The 24,368-nt window shown below is 39.2% G+C and overlaps 1 protein-coding gene across 5 annotated transcripts in view; it reads right to left on the minus strand.

The window, feature by feature from the left end:
* Positions 1–10,928, minus strand: part of LOC100553704 (organic solute transporter subunit alpha) — a 50,827-nt gene extending 39,899 nt beyond the window's left edge. For 3 of the 5 annotated variants that reach the window (XM_062975205.1, XM_008107333.3, XM_062975208.1), the window contains exons 1-3: positions 10,423–10,925; positions 7,223–7,374; positions 5,830–5,903 (exon numbers count right to left, since the gene is read on the minus strand). In XM_062975205.1, the coding sequence (XP_062831275.1) occupies positions 5,830–5,903; positions 7,223–7,374; positions 10,423–10,504 (308 nt within the window). In that variant the 5' untranslated portion in view covers positions 10,505–10,925. Of the gene's footprint in view, positions 1–5,829; positions 5,904–7,222; positions 7,375–10,422 lie in introns of all 5 variants that reach the window. The other 2 variants (XM_062975207.1, XM_062975206.1) reach the window with 2 other exon arrangements.
* Positions 10,929–24,368: the final 13,440 nt, after the last annotated feature.

Consider the following 24,368-nt stretch of genomic DNA (forward strand, 5'->3'; position numbering starts at 1 on the left):
ACGGAAAAGCGGAGCACTGTAGGAGCGACGGATCAGCGATCTGAGTTCGAGTAGTGAACGACGAGGGACAGGAGCAACGTGGAGACGGACAGACTTCGTGGGACTTCGTGGGACAGAGAATAAGCACGTGGACGAAATAAATAAACTACACAAAGTTGTACAGGGTAAAGAACTCAAACAATAACAAATTCTAGAGATAGCATGGATTAATTGGTTTATTTGGCTTATAGATTAATTTGTTTATTTAGTTAATTAATTGGTTTATGATAGGCACATTTGAATTAATTGGTAGATGCAGTTGAATTAATTGTTAAGGGTAGGCGCATTTGAATTAATTGTGAAGATTGGCCAATTGATAAGCTTTTTGGGGGAGAAAAGAGTGGACCTATATGATTTATATGAACTGTAAAGGGCCATAAATACATAAAATCAAGTGTAGTATTGACGGTTGGTGAGACCATAGAGTGGAAAGTTACAAAAAGGAGAAAATAGAGTGGAAAGTTACAAACAGGAGAAACATTAATTAAAATTGGAAATATTCTGAGTTTAGACAAGGTTAAAATTCCCTTGAATTTAAAGGATGGCAGGCGCAAGAGCGAAGGTTGAAAATAGTAAAAGTACTTTGAGAAGGCCTTCTCAATCTGAGGACATTAATCTTAGAGACATCTTAAGAGAAATTCAGAAACTGGCGGAGAAACAAGACGAATATCAGAAGGAATCTCAGACAAAGTTAGACAAACAAAGTATACAACAAAAAGAAATATGTCAAGAATTGCTAGATATGAAAAAAGAAATTAAAGAGGAGATTTGTTTTTTGAAAAAAGAGATGGTAAGAACAAATAAGGAGATCAATTTATTGAAAATAGAGAACTCTAAAATAATAAAACAACAGAGCAACAGAAGAAGAAGAAGAAGAAATACCACCAGGCGTAGGAAAAGAACCGGATGAAGACCAAGAACTAATGAAATTTGATGAACCCCTCGAAAGTAAACATGAATAAAGGAACTCATATGCACTGTTTAAAAATTTACTCTAACAATGTCAACGGACTAAATTTCCCATGTAAAAGAAAAGCGCTTATGTCTCAATTAATAAAAGAAAAATATGACGTTGTGGCCCTACAAGAGACTCATATATTAGCAAAACATGCATTACACTTAACAAATAAAAGAATTGGTAAAGAATTCATTGCGTCTGATACTGTAAAAAAGAGGGGCGTAGTAATATATATTAAAGAAAACATCCCAGCAACAGTTCAATTTAAAGATATGGAAGGAAGATATATAGCAGTTTTGATTGACATGGATCGACAAAAAAACCTTATTTGCAACATTTATGCTCCAAACGGTCCTAAAAAACATTTTGTGAATGAGTTAAGGAAAAATATTATGAAAGTAAATTTCGATCATCTAATAATACTGGGGGACTTTAATGGAGTATTAGATGTTGGACTTGATACAAGTAATTCAACTAAAAACAGAAACTATGTTAAATCCAGATTAATTCCACAAAATTTTGTAAAATTAAAAGAAGAATTCGACCTACAAGACGCTTGGCGCATCCACAATCCAGGAGTGCAAGACTACACCTTTCTCTCTGCTAGGCACAAGTCCTGGGCGAGAATTGATATGGTTTAGGTCTCTAATTCATTATGTACTAAAATAAAAGAAATCAAAATACACCCCAGAGATAAATCAGATCACTGTCCCATAACTACAACGATTAATAGGAAAACATTAACTTACAGATGGAGACTAGATGAAAATTTATTGAAATTAGAGGAAGACATAAAAATTAATAAACAGCTGATAAAGGAATTCTTTACAATAAACAATACACCGGAAATTAGAGTCCAAACTCTATGGGATGCGTTTAAGGCAGTCACAAGAGGTTATTTTATTCAACAAAAGGCAGAGAAAAATAAGAGGAAAAACAAAGAATTAAATAAAATTAAGAAAGAAATAGAATCCCTAGAATTTAATCTTAAGATGAATCCATCAAACAAAGAAATAATAAAAGAACTATCAACCTGGAAGAAAAAGAAAACACAAAGGGAATTAGAAGAAACCGCTAGACAGCTGAAATTTATTAAGCAATACAATTTCGAAAACGCAAACAAACCGGGCCAGTGGCTGGCGAGAAGGATAAGAAAGAAAAAACAAAGACAGCAGATAACAAACATAATAGAGAATGGCCAAACATACACAACAGACGAGGAAATATTAGAGAAATTCAAACAGTATTATACGAAGCTATATAGAAAAGAAGAGGTCAATATAAATGAAATATCTCAATATCTAGGGGAATTCAAGTTTCAAAAAATATCAGATCAACAGAGAGAACTTCTAAATAAAGAAATAACAACAGAGGAGATTAGAAAAGTAATAATGACAATGAAAACAAATAAAGCTCCGGGTCCAGACGGGTTTCAAGCTGATTTCTATAAAGTCTTCCAAGAAGAAACATTACCTTATCTACAAAAAATCATGAATGCGGTTTTAAGAAATTCGGAAATGCCCGAATCATGGTTACAGGCAGAAATTGTTGCCATCCCGAAGGAAAATAGTGATTTGACGAATATAAGAAACTACAGACCAATCTCTCTTTTGAACGCAGACTATAAAATTTTTACGACAATTCTAGCTAATAGATTCAAGGAGTTTTTAAAAGATTGGATAAGCCCTGATCAAAAAGGTTTCCTCCCAGGTAGAAACATGAGTGAAAACGTAAGATGTATCGTGGACATTATTGAATATTACGAACTTCATCATGAAAAAGAAATTGCTTTGCTAGCTATTGACGCGGAAAAGGCATTCGATAATTTAAACTGGTCTTTTTTAAAATTATTATTTAAAGAGTTGGACATAGGTTTCCATTTTTTGAATGCTATAGAAGCGATATATAGCAGACAAACGGCCAAAGTAACGATAAATAATCAACAATCACGGGACTTTAAGATCGAAAAAGGAACGAGACAAGGTTGTCCACTTTCACCCCTTATATTCATTTTTGCTTTGGAAATATTAATTAACAGTATCTGTAAAGATAAAGAATTGAAAGGCACCAAAATAAGAAATCAGGAGTACAAAATTCGGGCGTTTGCGGATGACGTAATATGTATTATCGAAGAACCCAGGCAACAAATTAGCAAATGGATGGCGACAATAGAACGTTTTGGTAACCTAGCTGGATTTAAATTAAATAAACAAAAAACAAAAATGTTAACAAAAAATATTACTAAGAAAAACCAGGTTACCTTACAAGAACTCTCTGGCTTAAAGATAACACCAAAACTAAAATATTTAGGTATCTGGCTAACAGCGAAAAACGCTCAACTACTGAAAAATAATTACCAGGACAAATGGACGGAAATACAAAAAGATTTAAGACAATGGCAATCACTAAACATATCCTTGCTAGGCCGCATAGCGACGATCAAGATGAGTATCCTACCAAAAATGTTACATTTATTCCAAAATTTACCAATTCTCCGAAACCAAAAACAATTTAAAATCTGGAATAAGGAGCTATCTAAATTTATCTGGAAGAACAAAAAGCCAAGAGTAAATTATAAGGTAATGACAGATCTTAAAAGTAAAGGGGGATTTGGCCTGCCAAATTTACATCTCTATTATGAGGCATGCGCCCTAAAATGGGTCAAGGAATGGATCACCCTGGCTGATGAAAACATCTTAACCCTTGAGGGGTTCGATTTACGCAGAGGGTGGCATGCATACCTGTGGTATGGAAAACGGGCGGTCGAGAAAAACTTTGGCAACCATTTTATTAGAGCATCCTTAATTAAAGTCTGGGAGAAATATAAGAATTTTTTGTACAATAAAACCCCATTATGGACCTCGCCGCTGGAAGCGAATCAGAGAAATATACTAGGAAGGAAGAATTGGCCCAGATATAAAGACCTCTTGAAGAAAAAGAAGGGAAAATACGAATTAAAACCTCAGGAAGAACTGAAAGATAGGTTTAAAAGTATTTCCTGGTTCCAATATGCGCAAATTAAAGAGCAATTTATAAAAGATAAAATAGTAGGTTTCAGTGGAGAGGAGAGCACATGGGATAAAATTTTATCAACAAACAGGAAGGAAATTTCTAAGATCTACAATATGTTACTAGGGTGGTCTACTGAAACTGAGTCAGTGAAAAATTGCATGATTAGATGTGCAAAAAATGTTGGTCGCCCAATAAGAATGGAAGAATGGGAACAGATTTGGAATAAGAAGTTAAAATATACTTATGCATGGGATTTAAAAGAAAATTGGTTAAAGATATTTCACAGATGGTACATGACCCCCAAAAAGTTAAATTCAATGTATAAAAATTACCAGAATAAGTGTTGGAAGTGTAAAAAGCAGGAAGGGACATTTTTTCATACATGGTGGACATGTGAAAAGTTACAAAAATTTTGGAAAATGATCCACGTAGAGTCACAAAAAATTTTGAATGTGAAATTCCCAATGAAACCCGAGTACTACTTATTGGGAATATTAGACACATCGCTGAAATTAGATATTAATGACGATAAACTATTTATGTATATATGCACAGCAGCAAGAATAATAATCGCAAAAAGATGGAAAACAGAAGAGGTTCCGCAACTGGAACATTGGTTGGAAAAAGTAGAAGAAATAAAGGAGATGGACAAATTAACTTTTTATTTGAAAACAATTAGAGGAAAACTGATCAAAAACACAAATTGGGAAAAATTTGACTTATACATTAATGAAAAATTAAAACAGTAAATTGAACCGGGACATAGTAACAATTATACATTAATGAATTTATTTTCCGAAAAGGGGATAGAATGGAAGTCTTCACTGTACCCTCACCCTTTTCGTGTTGATCCTTATGTGTTTGTTCCCCTCCACTCCCTCCCCCTGCCCTTATTTTCCTTCCCAATTATCCCCCACTGTCATTTGTTTTTAAACTGTGTCTATGTATTTCACTTACCCTTCAATAAAAATTTAATAATTTTTTTTTAAAAAAATAACATATAAACTTATTGTCCATTAAATGTAATGGATAAAGTTCACAAGGTATTTCTTATTCCATTAATTCCTGATGCCAAGCATATTATTCTTAATTTTTCCTTTTATATTCAAGAACTGACAACCCTTGACATACAGATCTCCAACCTGGAAATCATTTCTATATTGATTAACTTTCTTCAGTGTTAAAAAAAGATTTCCACTATTAAGAAAAGACTGGCGAAATGTCAAAGGTTAATATTTTGGGGTTGTTGTATGTCTTTCGGGCTGTGTGGCCATGTTCCAGAAGTATTCTCTCCTGACGTTTCGCCCACATTTATGGCAGGCATCCTCAGAGGTTGTGACACAACCTCTGAGGATGCCTGCCATAGATGTGGGCGAAACGTCAGGAGAGAATACTTCTGGAACATGGCCACACAGCCTGAAAGACATACAACAACCCTGTGATCCCGGCCATGAAAGCCTTCGACAACACGTTAATATTTTGTTTTTCTAAGACATTATTGAGAATAAAAAAAAATCCCCTTTGTTTCAGTCCAGCTGTCAAATGAATGCAGAAGCTTTTAGGATACAAACTAAAGAATAGAATTCTCTTCAAATATATACAATCTGTCAACATTCAGTTCCTTCATTTAACTGGCAGTTTCTACACTACCATAAGAGACTGAGTTAATGCCATTTTTCTCACCTGATAAAGGACTTTGTTTCTATGGAACAAAGGGAAGTTCAACACAATAACTATATGTTTGCAAAGTGCTAGCAATTTTTAAAGCCAAAACAGCCCTGAGTTCAAAAATATCTGTAAGAACAGGAAAAAACACATACACGGCAGCAGTGAAATCTGTAAACATCGTTGAACGAGGAATCCACATTCCAATGCATGATGTTGTAGCTATCACCTATTGAAAACAGAAAAATAGAAATACTGTCTCAGGTAAAACAGATTTATCTATATATATAAAAGAGTGATGGCATCACGGCGACCCACAAAACAACAAAACTACAGGCCTCCCGACCTCGAAATTTGACAACACAACCCATCATCCACGGCTCTAGGTTGATACAACAAAAAGAAAAGAAAAATAAAGTCCTAATTAGAGAGAGAGGAATAATTGCTTTTATCCAATTGCTGCCAGTTAGAAGGCTAAGCTCCTCCAACTTGGTCTCCTAGCAACCCAATAAAAAATAATAAAAAACACTAAAAAATTAATACAATAAAATACTATAATAACAGAAAATAACTAAAAATAGTACAAGAAAATAATAAAATATAATAAATAAAAAGATAACTTACAATAAAATTAATTAAAAAATACAAATAACGTCAAATAAAAATTACACAACAATTTTTAACCAATACCACCACCAGTTTGCCACAGCAACGCGTGGCCGGGCACAGCTAGTAAATTATAATAGATGTAATCCAATCTTTACATAGAAAGAGGTAACATTTATAACATGCTCAATTCTAAATTTTAATCAGAGCTTGAAATAAAAAGATATAAAGCACTTAGGCTTTATTGTTCAGTGTAGACCTATATAATGCATTTCATGATATGGTCAATCTATAATCCAATCCTTATATGGTCAGTGTGTTGTGTGGTCAGTGTAGGTGCATATAATGCAATCCAATGTAGTTCTGCATTATATGGCAGTGTAGATAGATCCAGCCTTTGAGAAATATGTTTCCCCAATATTAGGAAACTGGAATCTCTCTTCTTACAATCCTTTGTTTCTCTTGTATCTTCCTGTCTGTCTCATTTATGAAAAAATAATTTATACTGATTTCAATGGTTTGGATGATAATATGATCACTTCAAATTATCTATCCTGGTAGTTTTTTCTCTGAGAACACATGCCTAGCTAACATAATGCTTTGAAATTGCATCAACGTCAATAGTAGGGAGGCTGGAGCTGCCCTGCAATTTCTGGAAAATCAAGTGACAATGTTCTTAATTCTGGTAGTTCAACAGGCCAGATGTAAGATGCTGCCATATGAGACATTTAGCGTAGAATTGTCCCATTTTATACTTCTTACAAACGTCTATACAATACCACAATGGAGTAGCTGTTATCTCCCCCCACACACTAGTTCTTCCCTTTTTTTTCCTAGACTTCAGAAGATCCACCTTTTTCCAGAATCTAAGATTCAAATTTAGTGTTCTGAATCTGAGAACTGATAGGTATTTCACTGATAAAATTAACTCATTCTACTTACTGGAGCTGCTGCATTTATCCAAATAAAAATTGATCTTTTGGAGGAGGGAATTTTATGGTAGATGTAACAAACTTCTTCCACAAAAACCAGGTTGGCAATCACTGTCATTAAAGTCAGCAGGGCAAACAGCCATATTCCCATTAAGTCAAGGTCTGAAGAAATGAAAAGGTATTGAAATAACAACTGCACCTCATAATGTAATAATAGGTTTAATGTGATAAAAGGGGGGGGAAACATTCTTAACTTTCATTAAGGCATATAGGATATAGTTCCTTAGATATCACGTTTTCTTACAGAGTTCAGAAAGAACTATTTAGGTAGGTATTTTATGACATTGTCACCTGAAGAATTGTAAACATTATACCTGAATTTCTGCCACGTACTTTTTAAACCACCCAATAATATTAGCATTTCCAACAAAGAACTTGTGTTGTTGTGTTTATTATATAAATTAAAGTAAGGAATAAAGCATATAGTAAATATAACAAGGTAAGTGACCTGTCCAGGAGGGTGATTGAGTTTAGGAAGGGATTTTTAAATAGCTAGATGAAAAATCCTAGAGGAAGGAAACATTTACTCTCCCACATAATGCAGTTTGGAACTGCATGATCTAGTCAGTGTAGACATATATAATGCAGCTGGAGTTACTTAGGGTCACTCAGGATTTAGAAGTAGTAATAATGAACCTTGGATGCTGTCAGGGGCTGTTGTGACTGCGCCTTCGGGGATTATGGTTGATGGTGATGGGATTCGAAGAGGAAGAAAAAACCCTCGTGATGAGGGTTCACTGGAGGAGTTGCGCAGGAAGCGACTTAGAGAGCTATATGAGGGATCTTCTGAGGAGGATTCAGATGGGGAGTTTGGGGAAATGGATGCTGAGGAACAGGTGGTGGCTGGGGAAGTGGGCACTGAATGGGCACAGCCACCGGAGATGTCTGGGGATTTGGGGCCTATGGATACTACTGAACCTGGTGTTTCTGCAGGAGCTGATCTCACTTGGGATGCTTGGAGAAGGGAGGATGGTTCTTTAAGTGTTCATGGGGCTAAGTGTGGGCAGGATGATTGGGACTCCGACGAATTGCTAGGTACTCCGGATCCACGAGCTCTAGCTGTGTGGAGTTCGGACTCTGAGTAGATTTGGGACACCTGGTGTTTGGTTGTGAGTGTTTGGTCACCCAGGAGGAAGGGGAATAAAATGGAAATGTTTGGCCATTGCACTTTGCATGTGGCAAGGTGTTGCTGAGGCGCCATTGGGATCTCTGTGTTTCCGTGAAGACTGAACTTGGACTGTGATTCGGATCTGCTGATACCATCTGGCTTGGCTCTCGCTATGTCTTATCGTGGACCTGGTTTGGATGACTGCACCCTCTTTGGACTTTGGATTGAATTTGACCTGGCTTCTGTCTACGCCCTCTGACTGACGACTACTCCTGGCTTCTGACTACTGGTTTGCCTTTCAGAATTTGCTGCTGCCTCCTGACCTGACCTTGGATTCTCCTGACGACGGCTATTCATCGTCCCTTTGAAGCTTTCGGCTTTATCTGCACCGTGGAAGCAGTTTACTGCTCTTCTAGTTTGTTTGTTTTCAAGTCAGTTTGCTGTTTTTCTTTTGGGAACTGTCCCTTTAAATCCGCAGAGCCGGCTGTCTGTTTGCAGAAACGGTTTGAAGCCAAAAGAGGCTTTTGTACTTTCAGTTATACTCTGCAGTTTCTGGAAGGTTTCAAGCCTTCGTTTATTTTGCATATTTTCTTGCAGTCAACTCTATTTGTTCTCCAAAGCTGAATTGAAGCGTCTTTTAGTTTTTATTTGAATGCCAGCATGGGAAAATAGCGTGGCTTGTTTTTGAGTTATTTTTGTCCAAACTACTATTGAAACACTGATAAGTGAAGTGTTTCAAGGATACTTTCTGTGTTTGTGTTATTTTTTGGCTTATCTTCGGAATAAACTCTGTTTTGTTTGTTAACTGGCGTCTGACTCTTGACAGGGGCGGTTCAAGCTATACATGAACTACGCACTTGCGGAAGGTGCAGTCCTCTAGAGGGCGCAGTTGAGACGCCTCTGAGAGAGCGATTAGCCCACCTGCTGCTGCTGCTGAGTTTGCAGAAGAGAGTAAGGCAAAGGGTCCCATTGCATGCCTGTTGTATGGCATTGGATAGAACTAGGGTTGCTAGGGCTCTCTTATTATAAGGGATGTCCCTTATTTGGGGGTCAGAAAGCTTGCCACATTTTGGATTGGCAGGTGTCCATTTATTATAACAGAAGCATACTATTTGATGTGTGAAAACTTTTCCTTTTATATGAACAAGACTGAGCAAGATGTAAAAGCACATACAGTACCGGTACTTCCAATGTCAGGCTGCAGTGAATTGACAGTAAACAATGCAACTAAATTTGAGCTGGGAAATAATGAGATCCTACTCTAGCCCTGTGCTACCCAAATGGTGGTCTCTGGACTGGTGCCAGTCCCTGAGTCATTGGCTGCTGGAATCTGATGAGTTTCCAGGAAAGAAAGAAGCCATTGCAGTCAATGGGCACAGATATAGTATCAATCCCTGGAACACTGAAAATATCAGATTCCCTGAAAAGTGTTGCTTTGGCTGTGTGTCCCTGCCTACAACTGGTAAACAGCAGCTGCCTTCGGAATCTCTTATGGAACATATGAATACCTAAATAAAGAAATGGGGACAGCAGATAGCCTGTCTTGCCAAAAGTGTATATCTGTAAGTTTAGTCATCAAAATGAAAATACAAAAAAACCCAAAAATCCCAGCAGCTGGCAAAACAAAAATCCATCCATGTATGTATTTGAACAGAAGCTTTCAAGTGGTCTTTAGAAAGTTCAAGATGTTTTTGTTTACTTATACAAGACTTATCTTACCTGACTGATTTATTTTGCATGTGCATATTGTTAAGAAGAAAATGTTTACTGGCTCTATTTGTGTGTATGTATAGATTTTCGGTTAAAAGAAACATCTATTTTGCATTAACTGAAATATATCTGTGTATTCTACACAACTTTCACTGTCCCTTTTTAGACCTCTCTGGTAAAACTCATTAAAAAAGTAGGTCAGTTCAAAACCAGTCGTGACACACAGACACACTCAACACTTCTGTAACATGCCTTTTTGATCATTCTGAAACAGCAAAAGGCGTGCTTTCTATATATTTTCTCTTTCATTAATTAACAATTAGAAAACTTACTTTTCAAGATTATTTTGGAGAACGGTGGTTCATCCACAGAACAGGCTGGATCTAATGTGTTATTATTTTCTGCTTCTTTCATTGCAGGAAATTCTTTTCAGAGACTTGTATCCTTGTTTCCTCTCTCCGCTTCTTTTCTTTCTCTGACTGCAACAAGCCAGCAGTAAGGAAGAACGAGAACAGTGTGCTGCGCGGCGCCTGGTTTCTCTTTTTTCTTTCAGACAAACTTCACTGACTTAGTTTTGTGGCTAACACGGCAAACTTTGATATTTTGACTTGTCCTGATGTCCTGCTACTTCCAAATCTCACAAGATAAGAGGTAACTAAACTTCAGTTAGCAAAATACTAGGATTAGTGGCAAGATAGAATTACCAACAAATCACGGGCAGCCAACTAAAAGGAAGCCAAAACAGAAAGAAACAAAGAAATCTGAGACTTAAAGGACCGTTTGATCTTACCACACCTTTTCCGCCAACTGTTACCTCCTTCATTACCCTCAGCAGGGCACAACGTTGTAAACAGCCATTATGTTCTGCACAAAGAATGTCATCGTGCTTATTTGTTTTTGCTTTTGTTAGATTGGTATTTTAATATTGCTCTCCTTGTTATCACCATGTTACCTATGAATACTCTTACTTTTTTGAGTGTATCAAGAGCAACTTGAGAAACTGCAAGTAGCTTCTGGTGTGAAAGAATTGGCAGTCTGCAAGGATGTTACCCAGGGGATGCCTGGATGTTTTACCATCCTGTGGGAGGCTTCTCTCGTGTCCTCACGTAGGAAGCTGTGGCTGACAGATGAGAGCTCACCCCACTATCTGGATTCGAACTGCTGACCTTTTGGTCAGTAGTTCTGCTGTCACAAAGGTTTAACCCATTGCACCACTGGGGGCTCCTACTCTTACATAAAAAATGAGAATAGATCAATGATAAATCAAACTTTTATTTAGTGGCATTTAGTCCTTCTCCACACTGGTTTCTCTGCCCACAAACCCTGAATTCCTGATAGAGGTTGGGAAAATTGCTTCTCTGGATCACAGTGCCTAAAATGGCAGAGCCAGTGGCCAAGGATTTTTCTTCTTTCAACATAAAGTGTAATAGAGGTTGGTTCGTTTTTTTTGCTTAATTCTTGGTCTCATCCTGAGTAATCAGATATCATCCATTGCCCCAGAAGGATCAATAAGAAATAGCAGCATAGAGGATTATTTTTATTTGATTCTATTGTCTTTTCCCCTAGTGTGCAACACTGGCAAACTGATATGCTAGAGATGTCATATTTGGAAAAAATACAGCTGATGCTCCAGTAACACCACAGTGCCATGTTGTGGTATTTCAAGTCATTATAATTGAACTCTATATGGCGTACTTAATACCTTAAATTACATGCTTCCTCTAATTTCAATCTAGCTGTTCTAATAACACCAGAGAGGTTTGCTTAAAGTAATTTGACAAAATAAAATTGTAAATAAAGGGCAATAATTAATTTAAATTAAGCACAAAAGCTTTATTCCTATGAAGGAATTAAGCATGTTTTTATATCCACTGTGCTGGAATCAAAGGGACTTTTCCTGATTTGAGCTGTGTTCTTGTAATTGCCTGAAATATAAATGTTAACTGATAAGCGATTCTGGTGTACAGAGATTGACCTTTTAAAGTATGCAGTTTTTGCTGATTCTACTTGTCAGTATGAGGTGCTTAAATAGTCCTCATTTCAGCAGTGACAAAGGTACAATCTCTGCAGATGGAACATTGATAAGATTTCAGATTTTTTTCTGAACTGTACAACTTCCAGCTGCAGTTGTTTTATGTCTGAATATTCTTCCTTGCATATGGAAAATCAAAGCATCTGTCATGAGGCAGGATGCAAAGTAGTCTTTTCTTTAATGTCCTATGTTCCTGGAGCCCTCGGTGGCGCAGTGGGTTAAAGTGCTGAGATGCTGAATTTGCTGACCAAAATGTTGGCAGTGAGCTCACGCTGTTAGCCACAGCTTCTACCAACCTAGCAGTTCGAAAACATGCAAATGTGAGTAGATCAATAGGTACCACTTCGGCAGGAAGGTAACAGCACTCCATGCAGTCATGTTGGCCACATGACCTTGGAGCAGTTTACGGACAACACTGGCTCTTTGGCTTAAAAATGTAGATGAGCTCCACCCCCCAAAGTTAGACACAACTAGGCTTAATGTCAAGGGGAAACCCTTACCTTTACTACCTGCTCTCAAAAACACACACACATAAAGTAGTATAGATCATTTCAATAGTACAATCTTTTAAAGGACTTCATCAGATGGGCAGGAGGGAAGCAGGGGAAAGCATTTGGAAGAGTGGGATCTGTCTTACCCGTATTCTTCCAGTGAGATCCATCTTTGGGGATGGTCAGCCATCCCATGTCATTTCTCTGTCATCTCCTCACTTACTCTCACTTTCTTGAACCAGAGTCTTCTCTCCATTTTAACATGCTGGCAAGAAGGATTCCCACGGGTGGCCACCAGAAGTGGCCCATGCATCATGGGATGGCCTCCATGGGACTCCATTTTGCCAGAGTGCTAAAAAAGAGAGAGAAAGGAGGAAAGCATCCATATGATGAGATCCTAAGTAGCAAATCATAAAGTCATTTTTCCATTGCTGCAAATGTTTGAATTGTTGCTAGGTTTCATCATTGTCTTCTGGGAGTTATTGGATTGCAACTCACAAAAGCCTTGGCCAGCATATCCAATGGTAAAGTGTCACATCCCATTAGTGTATAGAGGGTGAGGTATTCCTCATCCCTGGGCATATGGGGAAAAGATACTAGGAACTAGGAACAATTCTCTACTAAGCGGTTCTTGCTTATTTTCCTCCAGTTCATGTGTCTCCTCCTTAATTTTCTAAGTCAAATGGAATATTAAATATTTCATTTTGAGGGGAAAAACTCCAGATGCTGGTGACTGTCCCATCACTGGGGATTTAGTCTGAATTTTAAAGACATTCCAGATAGTAAAACCTATAACTCAAAATGGTCTAGTACCTTGGATAGTTCCTCTCTTAAATGGAAGCCACCAAACACCTCTGAAAAGAAATCTGAAGCGTGTTGCTTATTGTAATTATGCAAAACATTTGTCTAAATGTCATGAAGTGAAACACTAAAGTTGTGTTATTGAAGACAGGAAATAAATACTTTTTCCTGTAATTCATTTAATAATTACTGGCATAGCAATTGCCAGTTATTAAATGGTGTAATTGTCTCATGAACTATCATTTTAATTTTTCAAGACTGAGAACTCGGAATTGTGATGTCATCACCTATCAATAATACTGAAAAGTCTCGTTACCCAGCAATAACCAACACTTTTATTTTCTGAAACTGAAGAGGAAACACAACAATTTTAATACTACACAGTTACTCTGCAGTCCATTTGAACATTCACATGGAGAGCGACTCTCTTCCTTTTATACAGGAATTTCTTCAGGAATATTCTTGACAGAATCCTGGGAAGCAATAGACATTCCAAGAATGTGATGGCACAATGCGGAAAACACTAGACTTTGGTGTAGCTACAAATGGCTATAGCACAGTAACAAGAAATGTCACATGCTTTTACTCAGCTGCTCAGTGTCATTTACATGCAGGTGTTCACCGCGTGCAGAAATAGTAAGTGTTGAGTACATATTTTTTTTTGCTATTGAACAACTGTGTTTATAACTTTTGAATGGTTTGAGATATTGTAATGAAACGTTGTACCAAAAGGCTCCTGCTCTTTGAGATCAATTCCTTCCTTCCTTCCTTCCTTCCTTCCTTCCTTCCTTCCTTCCTTCCTTCCTTCCTTCCTTCCTTCCTTGGCTACACAGACTACAGGTTAATAATAATGGTTGGTCTATCTGGTTCAGTAGCATCTACAGTTAATACCAAGGATAGTGAACCTATAGTCTATGTGTTGCTTGTAGCCTTTGAGATTATTTATAGCCTAAAGAGCTAAACAATTTCTGAGTACTTTCCTTCTCCATTACAGAGCTTCCTCCCTTCTTTGTCCATATGAACAAAGCATTTTAAGGCTGGACTTCTTCAATGCACTATACATTGGGTTATCTTCATACAAAGTTTGGAAACTTTGGCTACAGGCACACGTAAGAGTGAGCATGTTATATCAATATTAAAAATCATTCAATTGGTTGCCAATTAGTTTCTGGGTAAGGTACCCTGTGTTGGTTGTTATGTTGAAACCCCAAATTGTGTGATCCAGGTTACCTATGGGATCACTTTCTCATATATAATCCACTCCATATGCTCAGGTTCTCTGTGTGCCATTGACTTCAGACAGCAAAAACTAGGCTGACAACTGTTACCACAGTTGGGAGCAAATTGTTTTCTTCAATGGCCCCTCAATTGTGGAATGATCTGCCAAATAATCTTTGTCAATAGAACTATACTCCATGAGTTTAGAACTACAAACAAGTCCAGTCTCTTCCAACATACACATGCTTTTGTTGTTGTTGTTCTCTCTCTGTTCGAACAATAAACAGATTAAGTTGTTAGTATTGTTCTGTGACTTTCATCTGCCACAAGATTGCTCACATTATAGACATGTACCCATGTGCTGCAGCTGTGTATATCCTGTGCATTGACTGAAAAGCTTTGCTTTGTCTACATGGAGATAATGCTGAAAATTCTCCAGACATTCAGTGATAGTCTTCATGCCCACATGGTGGGCACTTTTGAATGAAGGGGCTGCAAGTGTCGTATCTTCTGTCTTCACATAGCAAATGCTCATATTCAGGTTGTGCTAACACCTATCTTATTCCTGTTGCTGATCCAAATAGACAAGAAAAGACCTATTACAACTGTGTCACAAAACTGTTGGTAGCAACCTCAAACTCTCATGCTAAAAGGTATTTTTAATATGTCACTTCATATTTCTGGTGCTACCATCATTATTGAAAGTTGCCATTTTGGAAATAAATATGGTGCTTGCAGGTATATCTTTGGGTGCTTCTACACTGTAGAGGCCCCCAGTGGTGCAGTGGGTTAAAATGATAAAATGCTATAATGTAAGATTAAGTAGAAAAATCTGTACTTTTGCCACATAATTTACATTAATTTCTGTTTTTGAAACTGCTATCTGAAGTCCCTTTCAGTCCTACACATCCTGCAGCATGGGAACCACTTTTGTGATTTCCCTTCACTGCATAACAAAGTGGACCATTATTAGCACATCTGGAGTAGCTAGTTTTATCCTTGCTTCCCACAAGCCAGCAATCAAATTAAAAAAGAAATAGTATCATGCTTTTCCAAGCTTCATCATGATCAGTTGTTTGTGTGTGTAATTTGTTGCTGTATGAACCTGCCTTTTCATCATGACATTGAAGCGGTAATGCAGTGATATCCACATTAAACCTCTGAGCTGCTGAATTTCTTACCTAAAGGTCGGCGGTTCAAATCCAGGGAGTGAGATGAGCTCCTACTGTTAGCCCCAACTTCTGCCAACCTAGCAGGACAATGCAAATGTGAGTAGATCAATAGGTACCGCTTCAGCAGAAAAGTAACGACGCACCATGCAGTCATGCCGGCCACATGACCTAAGAGGTGTCTATGGACAATGCCGGCTCTTCGGCTGAGAAATGGAGATGAGCACCAACCCCCAGAGTCAGAGACAGAGGAAAACCTTTACTTTTAACTTTTACACTCTAGAATGGCACCACTTTAATTTCCATGGTTTAATTCTATGGAATCGTGGGATCTGTGGTTTTACATAGTCTTTACTCTTCTCTGCCAAAGTGTACTGGTGTCTCACCAAACTACAACTCCAATGATTCCAAAGCATTGAGACATGACACTTAGATGAACTAATTGCATTCATTCAACAGCATAGCCACACCCACAAATAAACCTGCCAATATCATATTTATTTCCAAAATGGTAGCTTATATCCAAGGGGAAGAGATTTCCATAAGAGGGTAGCTGTATGTCTTTTCTTTGTTTTTGTGATGTGAAAGATGGGTACTCCATATTTTGGAGCCATGTGTGTCTGGGAATTGATGATTTGCCTCCTGGTTCCTTTAATAAAGTGAGTGTCTTGACCATGGTCTGTTCTTTGAAAAATAAATTATTTAGTGCTAAATGGCACTAGAAGCTTCATGCACTAGACACTCCATACGGTCATGCTGGCCACATGACCTTGGAAGTGTCTATGAGCAATGCTGGCTCTTTGGCTTAGGAATGGAGATGAGCACCACCCCCCAGAGTCAGACACAACTGGACTTAATGTCAGGGGAAAACCTTTCCCTTTACCTTAGTGCTAGATGCGGGAAAGAAAGGACAGTCCTGCCATCACTGTAGGGGCTTGAACATGAAAGAGAAGCCTTGGAGAGAGGGGAAAGGAGACTTTTACAAAAGTATTTTTATTGAAGTTTCAAATATTAAATACAACAAAAGTGTGAGAACATTTTTGAGGGGAAAGGAGGCTTGAAAGTAAGTTGAAGAAGCAACAGCCAAGGCCAGCCCAAGACATTATTTGCCTGATCTAGAGTGCCAAAATCCTCACCACCAGAATACACAACACATCAAGGTATATAGTATCAAAACCCAGGCAAGCCATTTTGGCACATGAAACAGAATCACTACTTGCCCTGACAGTAAAAGTGCATAGAACTAACAATTTGTCGTATTTCCATAACTTGACAAATCTTTTGCTTGAGGCCATTTCCTCATTCTAGCAGTTCTAACGGTCATGGAAGCAGCCTTTAAAGAAGGCATAATATAACTGGTAGGCAGGTGCAGAACTGAAATATTGAAAGTGGCTTTATCAAAAGCTGATTAGTTAAAATGCTCTTCCTTAAGCCAACAAAGTGTAATTATATACACTGTAGGAAAGACACTGGAGTGAAGTCCAGACAGCTTAGATGAGCTTAATTCTTTGGTATCTAATTTGTATCTACCAGATTATGTATTTTCCTCTTAAGGAATTAAGTGGCATGTATCCTAACAATAAAATATTTAAAAAACGCAAAGTTGCCACAAATACCTAATTGATATTAAGCCCCTTAACTTTTTTAAAGATCTGCATTAATGTCAAATTGACTTATTTTAATCAACATATTAAAAACTTGGGGGATCTGGATTGCCAAGAGACATCTGTATTTATCCTGAAAGAATGAAAATTAATATAGTTAATGATACTTTACATTATTATGCAAATCTTACTTAGACTATTCATATAGCTGCTAAATAACAAACTTTTGTAGACAAGTTGAACAGATCAATCCTTTGTGTGGCAGAGAATGCTGACAACTGAAATATCAGATTTGCATCACTTGTATTGTAAACATAAATTAAATACTCTAAGTTAAATAGGTATTATCAGTCAAGAGTCATGGAGATTTTGTTAAACAGAAATGTGTGGGATAAAGAGAGAGATTGGATTTATTCACATATGCTATATTTAAAAGCTATAGTGTGTTATTCTGGGCTTTAGTTGCAGCTGCTCTCAAAAGTAGGAAATGTTCATTCAATTGTTTTGTTCTGTTCAGGTATGGAAATGTTATTTTAAAATAAGCTCTTATGGTGCCTCAGGCCCCATCTACACTGCCATATAAAATCTAGATTGTCTGCTTTGAACTGGATTATATGGGAATATGAGCCCCCAATGGTGCAGCGGATTAAACCGTAAACTGCTGAACTTGCCAACTGAAAGGTCAGTGGTTCGAATCGAGGGAGCTAATTTCTTTGTAATTGCTACACATGGAAGAGCTCAGTTGGTTGACTACATTTTTTTCATGTCAGAAGCAACTTGAGAAATTGCAAGTCGCTTCTGGTGTGAGAGAATTGGCCATCTGCAAAGACATTGCCCAGGGGATGTTCAGATATTTTATGTTTTACCATCCTGTAGGAGGCTTCTCTCATGTCCCCGCATGGGAAGCTGGAGCTGACTCACCCCGCTCCCCTGATTCAAACTGCTGACCTGTCGGGCAGCAGCCTGCCAGCACAAGGGTTTAATCTATTGCGTCACCAGGGGCTCCTGGTTGATTACGCTGCATAGTCTGGATAAACTGTATGGGATCCTTCTTTTTCTTAATGCTAAAGTATTTGTTATGGTTTCATTCTGACGGGGACCATATTGCCAATATGAAAATTATTCATTTCAACTTCATGTGGGATTTTCAGGATTAAGAAAAAGCCAGGGGGAAATTTAAACCCCTGAATATGACTGAATAAGTATCTTCTTGTCTTGAAGAAGTTAATCTGCATGACGCAAGGCACCTAAACTTATGGGCTGTAATAGGACTTTAATAGCAGTGATTTCAAATACATAAGTTCCACTTTATCCCTAACGTAGATCTTAGATCACTACCATTATGTCACCAGCGGTGTTAATGCACATGGTCCCTCCCTACTCACTCTAATCGATGCATTAACTGAACTAGCAAATGTCCACAGGTAAGTAATGGAAAACAATCTGAGTCGGAAAAAAATACTGACCTCAGACTCGGCCTTTGAAATTTTATTGTTATCTCAAAGCCATTCTCTTCCTACGATTTTGTTTGTTGCCCTTTACAACATTATGCCACATCTTCTTAAAATTATGATTTTTATCATTCTGAGAAAGGTTAGGTGAGATGCTTTTCATGGGACTCAGGGTAGGTCTGCACTGGCTGCTAAATCTAGGACCAGACTGGAGCATTTATGGCGGTAGCCAGGTGCACCCAGTCAAACCAGCTGCAACACCATATTGGCATCCACACAGTCCAGCTGAGCGGAGACTACATTGACCCCGCTGAGCCATCATCTCATTCTCCCAGTTGGCCATAGAGCTCCATCTGGGCTCTTGGCCATTGTGGGCACCTCTTTTGCAGTCAGAATAGGGCACCCAATGATCAGGAAGAAGAAGTGTGGAGTTCCATGGTGGCTGGGGGTGGCAGCAGTGACATGGAATCAACCATCTGCTTCCACTTCACTATTCAGCACAGGAAAAGGGTGCAATGCTTGTCTGGACCTCAGACTGCTCTGTGTTGAACCCAATCCAACTGTCCAGGCTGCCACCTAGTCTTGAGATAGTTGGGAGTTTCCCAGCAAGCTCCAGAATTTCATTCAACTTTACACAAAGCACAGCCAGATTAACCCTGGAAAAAAACAACCCTGATACTCACCAGTAGTTGATAAACGTCATGGGGATAGTCAGCAGGGGATCTGAGGTGAGTCTGGGTTTTCTTGCCTGTGTAGACTCACCCTCAGCCTTTCAAGCTGAAGACAAAAAGGGTGTGTAAGCACAGACCAAATGATTTCTGTATATCTGATTGGAACTTTTTTTGTCTTGCTCTCTGGTGGAAAATACGGATCTTTTGAGGGATCCTAACCTTGAACCTATTTTGGGTATGCAGAGGATATCATTGGGATAATTAAACTGGAAAGCATCCATTATGCACCGATTCTGTGAAAGCATGGTTTTTAAAACCAATTTAGGATTGGAGGAACTCTTTAAAAAAGTATAGTAAACAATATTGTATAGCAAGTATGTGGATGGGTGAAAGTTTCAGTTAATTATTGATATCAGTTAACACCTTTCTTCATTTTTGGAATGGAATGAACTTGATGAGTTTGTTGTTGGTCTAAAGTAATGTGGAAATATCCAAACAGATAATTTGTCCTTCTAGGCCCGAGGATTGCTGTGTCCAGTCCTTAAAAGCAAGACATGAAGTCCTATGTTTTCAGTCATTGTAATGTTGCTAATTCTCTCCCCCCCCCCCCCCCAAACAGACTCCTTATCTTTGACATCTTTACATCAAGAAAGTACAATATTGGTCTGCCCTTTCTAGAAATAGCTGTATTAATAGAATTTTGCCAGGATATAAGAGAGATAATGGTACAATTCTATTATCCAGGCAGAGGCCACCAGGGGGCGTTAGAGAAAGAACGATAGCCCATTTGGGGGGGGGGGGTGAAGGAGGAAAACAATTTCTCCCAGTTTTGCTGGTTATCCTCCTCCCTCCTTTCCATATCATAAACAAGGGTTGTTTCCACTACGAGGACATGAGTGGGGGGAATAATAGGAAAATGGGGAAATGATTTTCCTCCTTCAACACACCCTCCACCCCCATAAAATGGACTGTCCTTCTCTCTCTATTGCTCCCTAGTGGCCTCCACTTGGGTAATGGAACAATACAGAGATAATTTTGTTTCTATTTGTCTGTCCAGAATGTGAATTAAAAATTTACAGAAACTGCAAATTGCCTTATTATTCTGGACAGAAAGAACTTGAGGTTTAGGCATTCAGATTTTGGAGCAACCATAGCAGGTGGACATATATTTAGGCTAACTTAGGTTAATATGATGTGCTCAGCAACAAAATGGTTTATTAAACTATGATCCCTATTGGTTGGAAACCCATTTTTTTATTATCCCAGAATTCCAAAGGTTGAACTACTTGGCAATTATGTTAGTTGGGATATTCTGAGAGTTATAGTTGAAAACCATAAACTTTCCAAGCTCTGATGATTTCAGTATATAATAGGGCATGCCCAAGACCTTTTCAATCAATATAAAGTCATATGTAAATAGTTTCTAAGCTGTCAATTTATCTCTATATATGACTTTATAAAAGCATGCCAATAGAGATTTAAGTCAACCCCCCACCCCATAATTTCTGAAACAAAGTGTCTCTATAAGAGTGAAACCTTGCTGAGGTTTGTAGTTTTGGCACTGGTAGGTCTCAGTTGCTATTTTACTATACAAAGAACTGGAGTGCTTTGTGGAAAATCAAGAAGTCACACTATCTTTTTATTCTCACCCAGGAAGGGTTGTTTGTTAAACCATAGCAAAACCAAAACCAGAGGACTTCTATAGTTCATAGAATCATAGAATCATGGAGTTGGAAGAGACCTCATGGGCCATCCAGTCTAACTTGATCATTTTAGTCGCCGTCCTCTGGACACCTTCCAGCCTGTCAACATCTCCTTTCAATTGCAGTGCCCAAAATTGGACACAGTATTCCAGGTGTGGTCTGACCAAGGCGGAATAGAGGGCTAACATGACTTGCTTTCACGACTGCCCGCATAGCGTCTGCAGCCAATAGGCCATCGGAGTTGTTCTGAGTTGTTGGGGAGCTCCTGCGGCCTCCTGAGGCCCAGGAGCTTCCTGATGACTTGGCGACTCGGTGTAGCGATTTTGCACACCATTTCGCAGGCAAAGTTGCTCAGATACGTCGTGAGTTGGACTCCAGCTTGACTGTGGTTTCAGCGGAGGTAACCAAGGCACTTGTCGGTTCGATCTTATGGGATTTTTTCCAGCTTGTTCTTCCTGATGACGTGGAGGGGATTCTTGGGTCTGTGAGGGCGACCACTTGTGCTCTGGATCCTTGTCCCTCTTGGCTGGTTAAACTGGCCAAAGATGGGTTGTTGGAGTGGTTTGTGGCTATAATAAATGCCTCCTTGAGTCAAGGGTCATTTCCATCCTGTTTTAAGCAAGCGGTGGTAAAACCGTTACTAAAAAAGACCTCGCTAGACCCATCGGTTTGTGATAATTACAGACCAATCTCCAACCTCCCATTTTTGGGCAAGGTTCTGGAGCGGGTGGTTGCCACTGATTTTCTGGACCGCTCGCAGTCGGGCTTCAGGCCTGGGCACAGCACCGAGACGGCTTTGGTCGCCTTGGTGGATGACCTCCGCAGGGAGCTGGACAGGGGGAGTGTGACCCTGCTGGTTCTCCTGGATATCTCAGCGGCTTTCGATACCATCGACCATGGTATCCTTCTGGGGAGGCTCTCCGGGATGGGGCTCGGGGGCACGGTTCTGCTGTGGCTCCAGTCCTTCCTGGAGGGTCGTTCCCAGATGGTGAAGCTGGGGGACACCTGCTCGGACCCCTGGCCATTGACCTGTGGGGTTCCGCAGGGGTCTATTTTATCCCCCATGCTATTTAACATCTATATGAAACCGCTGGGAGAGGTCATCCGGAGTTTTGGAGGGCGTTGCCATCTCTACGCAGATGACACGCAAATCCACTACTCCTTTCCATCTGACTCCAAGGAAGCCCCTCGGGTGCTGAACCAGTGCCTGGCCGCTGTGGCGGACTGGATGAGGAGGAACAAGCTGAGGATCAATCCTGACAAGACAGAAGCCCTCCTGGTCAATCGTGCATCGGATCGGGGTATTGGGTGGCAACCTGTGCTGGACGGGGTTGCACTCCCCCTGAAATCACAGGTCCGCAGTTTGGGGGTCCTCCTGGATTCAGCGTTGACACTTGAAGCACAGGTGTCAGCGGTGGCTGAAAGGGCCTTTGCACAACTCAAGCTTGTGCGCCAACTGCGACCATACCTCGTGAAGTCTGATTTGACCACGGTGGTCCATGCCTTAGTTACCTCTAGACTGGACTACTGTAATGCGCTCTACGTGGGGCTTCCCTTGAAGACGGCCTGGAAATTACAATTGGTCCAACGCTCGGCTGCCAGATTAATAACGGGGGCAAGTTACAGGGAGAGATCCACTCCCCTGTTTAAGGAGCTCCACTGGCTGCCGTTCATTTTCCGGTCCCAATTCAAGGTGCAGACTATCATCTATAAAGCCCTAAACGGTTTGGGACCCACCTACCTCCGTGACCATATTTCCTTCCATAAACCTGCCCGATCTTTACGATCATCCGGGGAGGCCCTTTTATCACCGCTGTCTTTATCCCAGGCCCGCCTTGTGAGTACAAGGGAGAGGGCCTTTTCTGCTGTGGCCCCCCGATTGTGGAACTCACTACCTACTGAAATTAGGCAAGCTCCCACGCTGTTAGCTTTTAGGAAAGACTTGAAAACATGGCTCTTCCGCTGTGCCTTTGGTGAGTAATTTCTGTAATTTCTGTGTTACTCCCACCCCGAACATCTATCCTCTAGATTACCCCACTTCCATATGTCCCTGCCCGCAGTGGAGTACCCCTATGTCCCTCTCACTCCAGGTTTTAGCTTTGTGTTCACGTGGCCTGCCCTTGTTTTACTGTTTTTTGATTTCTTGATGTAATGCCTATTATCATTTATTGTATTTTTAATGGTGCTATGTTATGTTGTTTTATATTTTGTTATATTGTATTGCTCTGGGCATGGCCCCATGTTAGCCGCCCCGAGTCCCCGTTGGGGAGATGGTGGCGGGGTATAAATAAAGTTTTTATTATTATTATTATTATTATTATTATTATTATTATTATTATTATTATTATTATTATTCCCTGGATCTAGACACTAGACTCCTGTTTATGCAGGCAAAAATCCCATTGGCTCTTTTAGCTGCCACATCACATTGTTGGCTCATGTTTAACTTGTTGTCCACAAGATCTTTTTCACACATACTGCTGTTGAGCCAGGTGTCCCCCATTCTGTATCTTTGTATTTCATTTTTTTCTGCCTAATTGGAGTATCTTGCATTTGTCCCTGTTGAACTTCATTTTGTTAGTTGCGGCCCATCTCTCTAATCGTTTTGGATTCTGCTCCTGTCTTCTGGAGTATTATCTACCCCTCCCAATTTGGTGTCATCTGCAAACTTGATGATCATGCCTTCTAACCCTTCATCTAAGTCAGTGGTTCCCAAATGTATTTAGCCTACAGCCCCCTTTCCAGAAAAAATATTACTCAGCGCCCCCTGAAATTATTTTTTTTAAATTAATAGCAATTAAACAGAAAGTATTAATGTTTCTACATTTTATGTAAAATATAGTAAAGAAAGGTGTAAATTAGAAATATTGAAGTTTGAAATTATGAAACTATTTTTTGAACTCAGAATAGAAAGGTAATACAAAAAAAAGTTAAAACATTCAAAATCATCTTAATGAGAAGGATGAACCTGGTATGCTGCTACCAATTTAGTAATCCTCGGCTCTGTTTTCATCAGCAGTAATCTTAAATCACCGTGATTGACTATTTGCAATCGGTTTCTCTTTTTTTGTTAATAAATTGGTTATCGCACTGAATCCACGTTCCACTAAATATGATGAAGGAAATGTAATTAAGAAC

Source organism: Anolis carolinensis, chromosome 3 (assembly GCF_035594765.1).
Source record: "Anolis carolinensis isolate JA03-04 chromosome 3, rAnoCar3.1.pri, whole genome shotgun sequence".
In the NCBI taxonomy this organism is placed as follows: domain Eukaryota; kingdom Metazoa; phylum Chordata; class Lepidosauria; order Squamata; family Dactyloidae; genus Anolis; species Anolis carolinensis.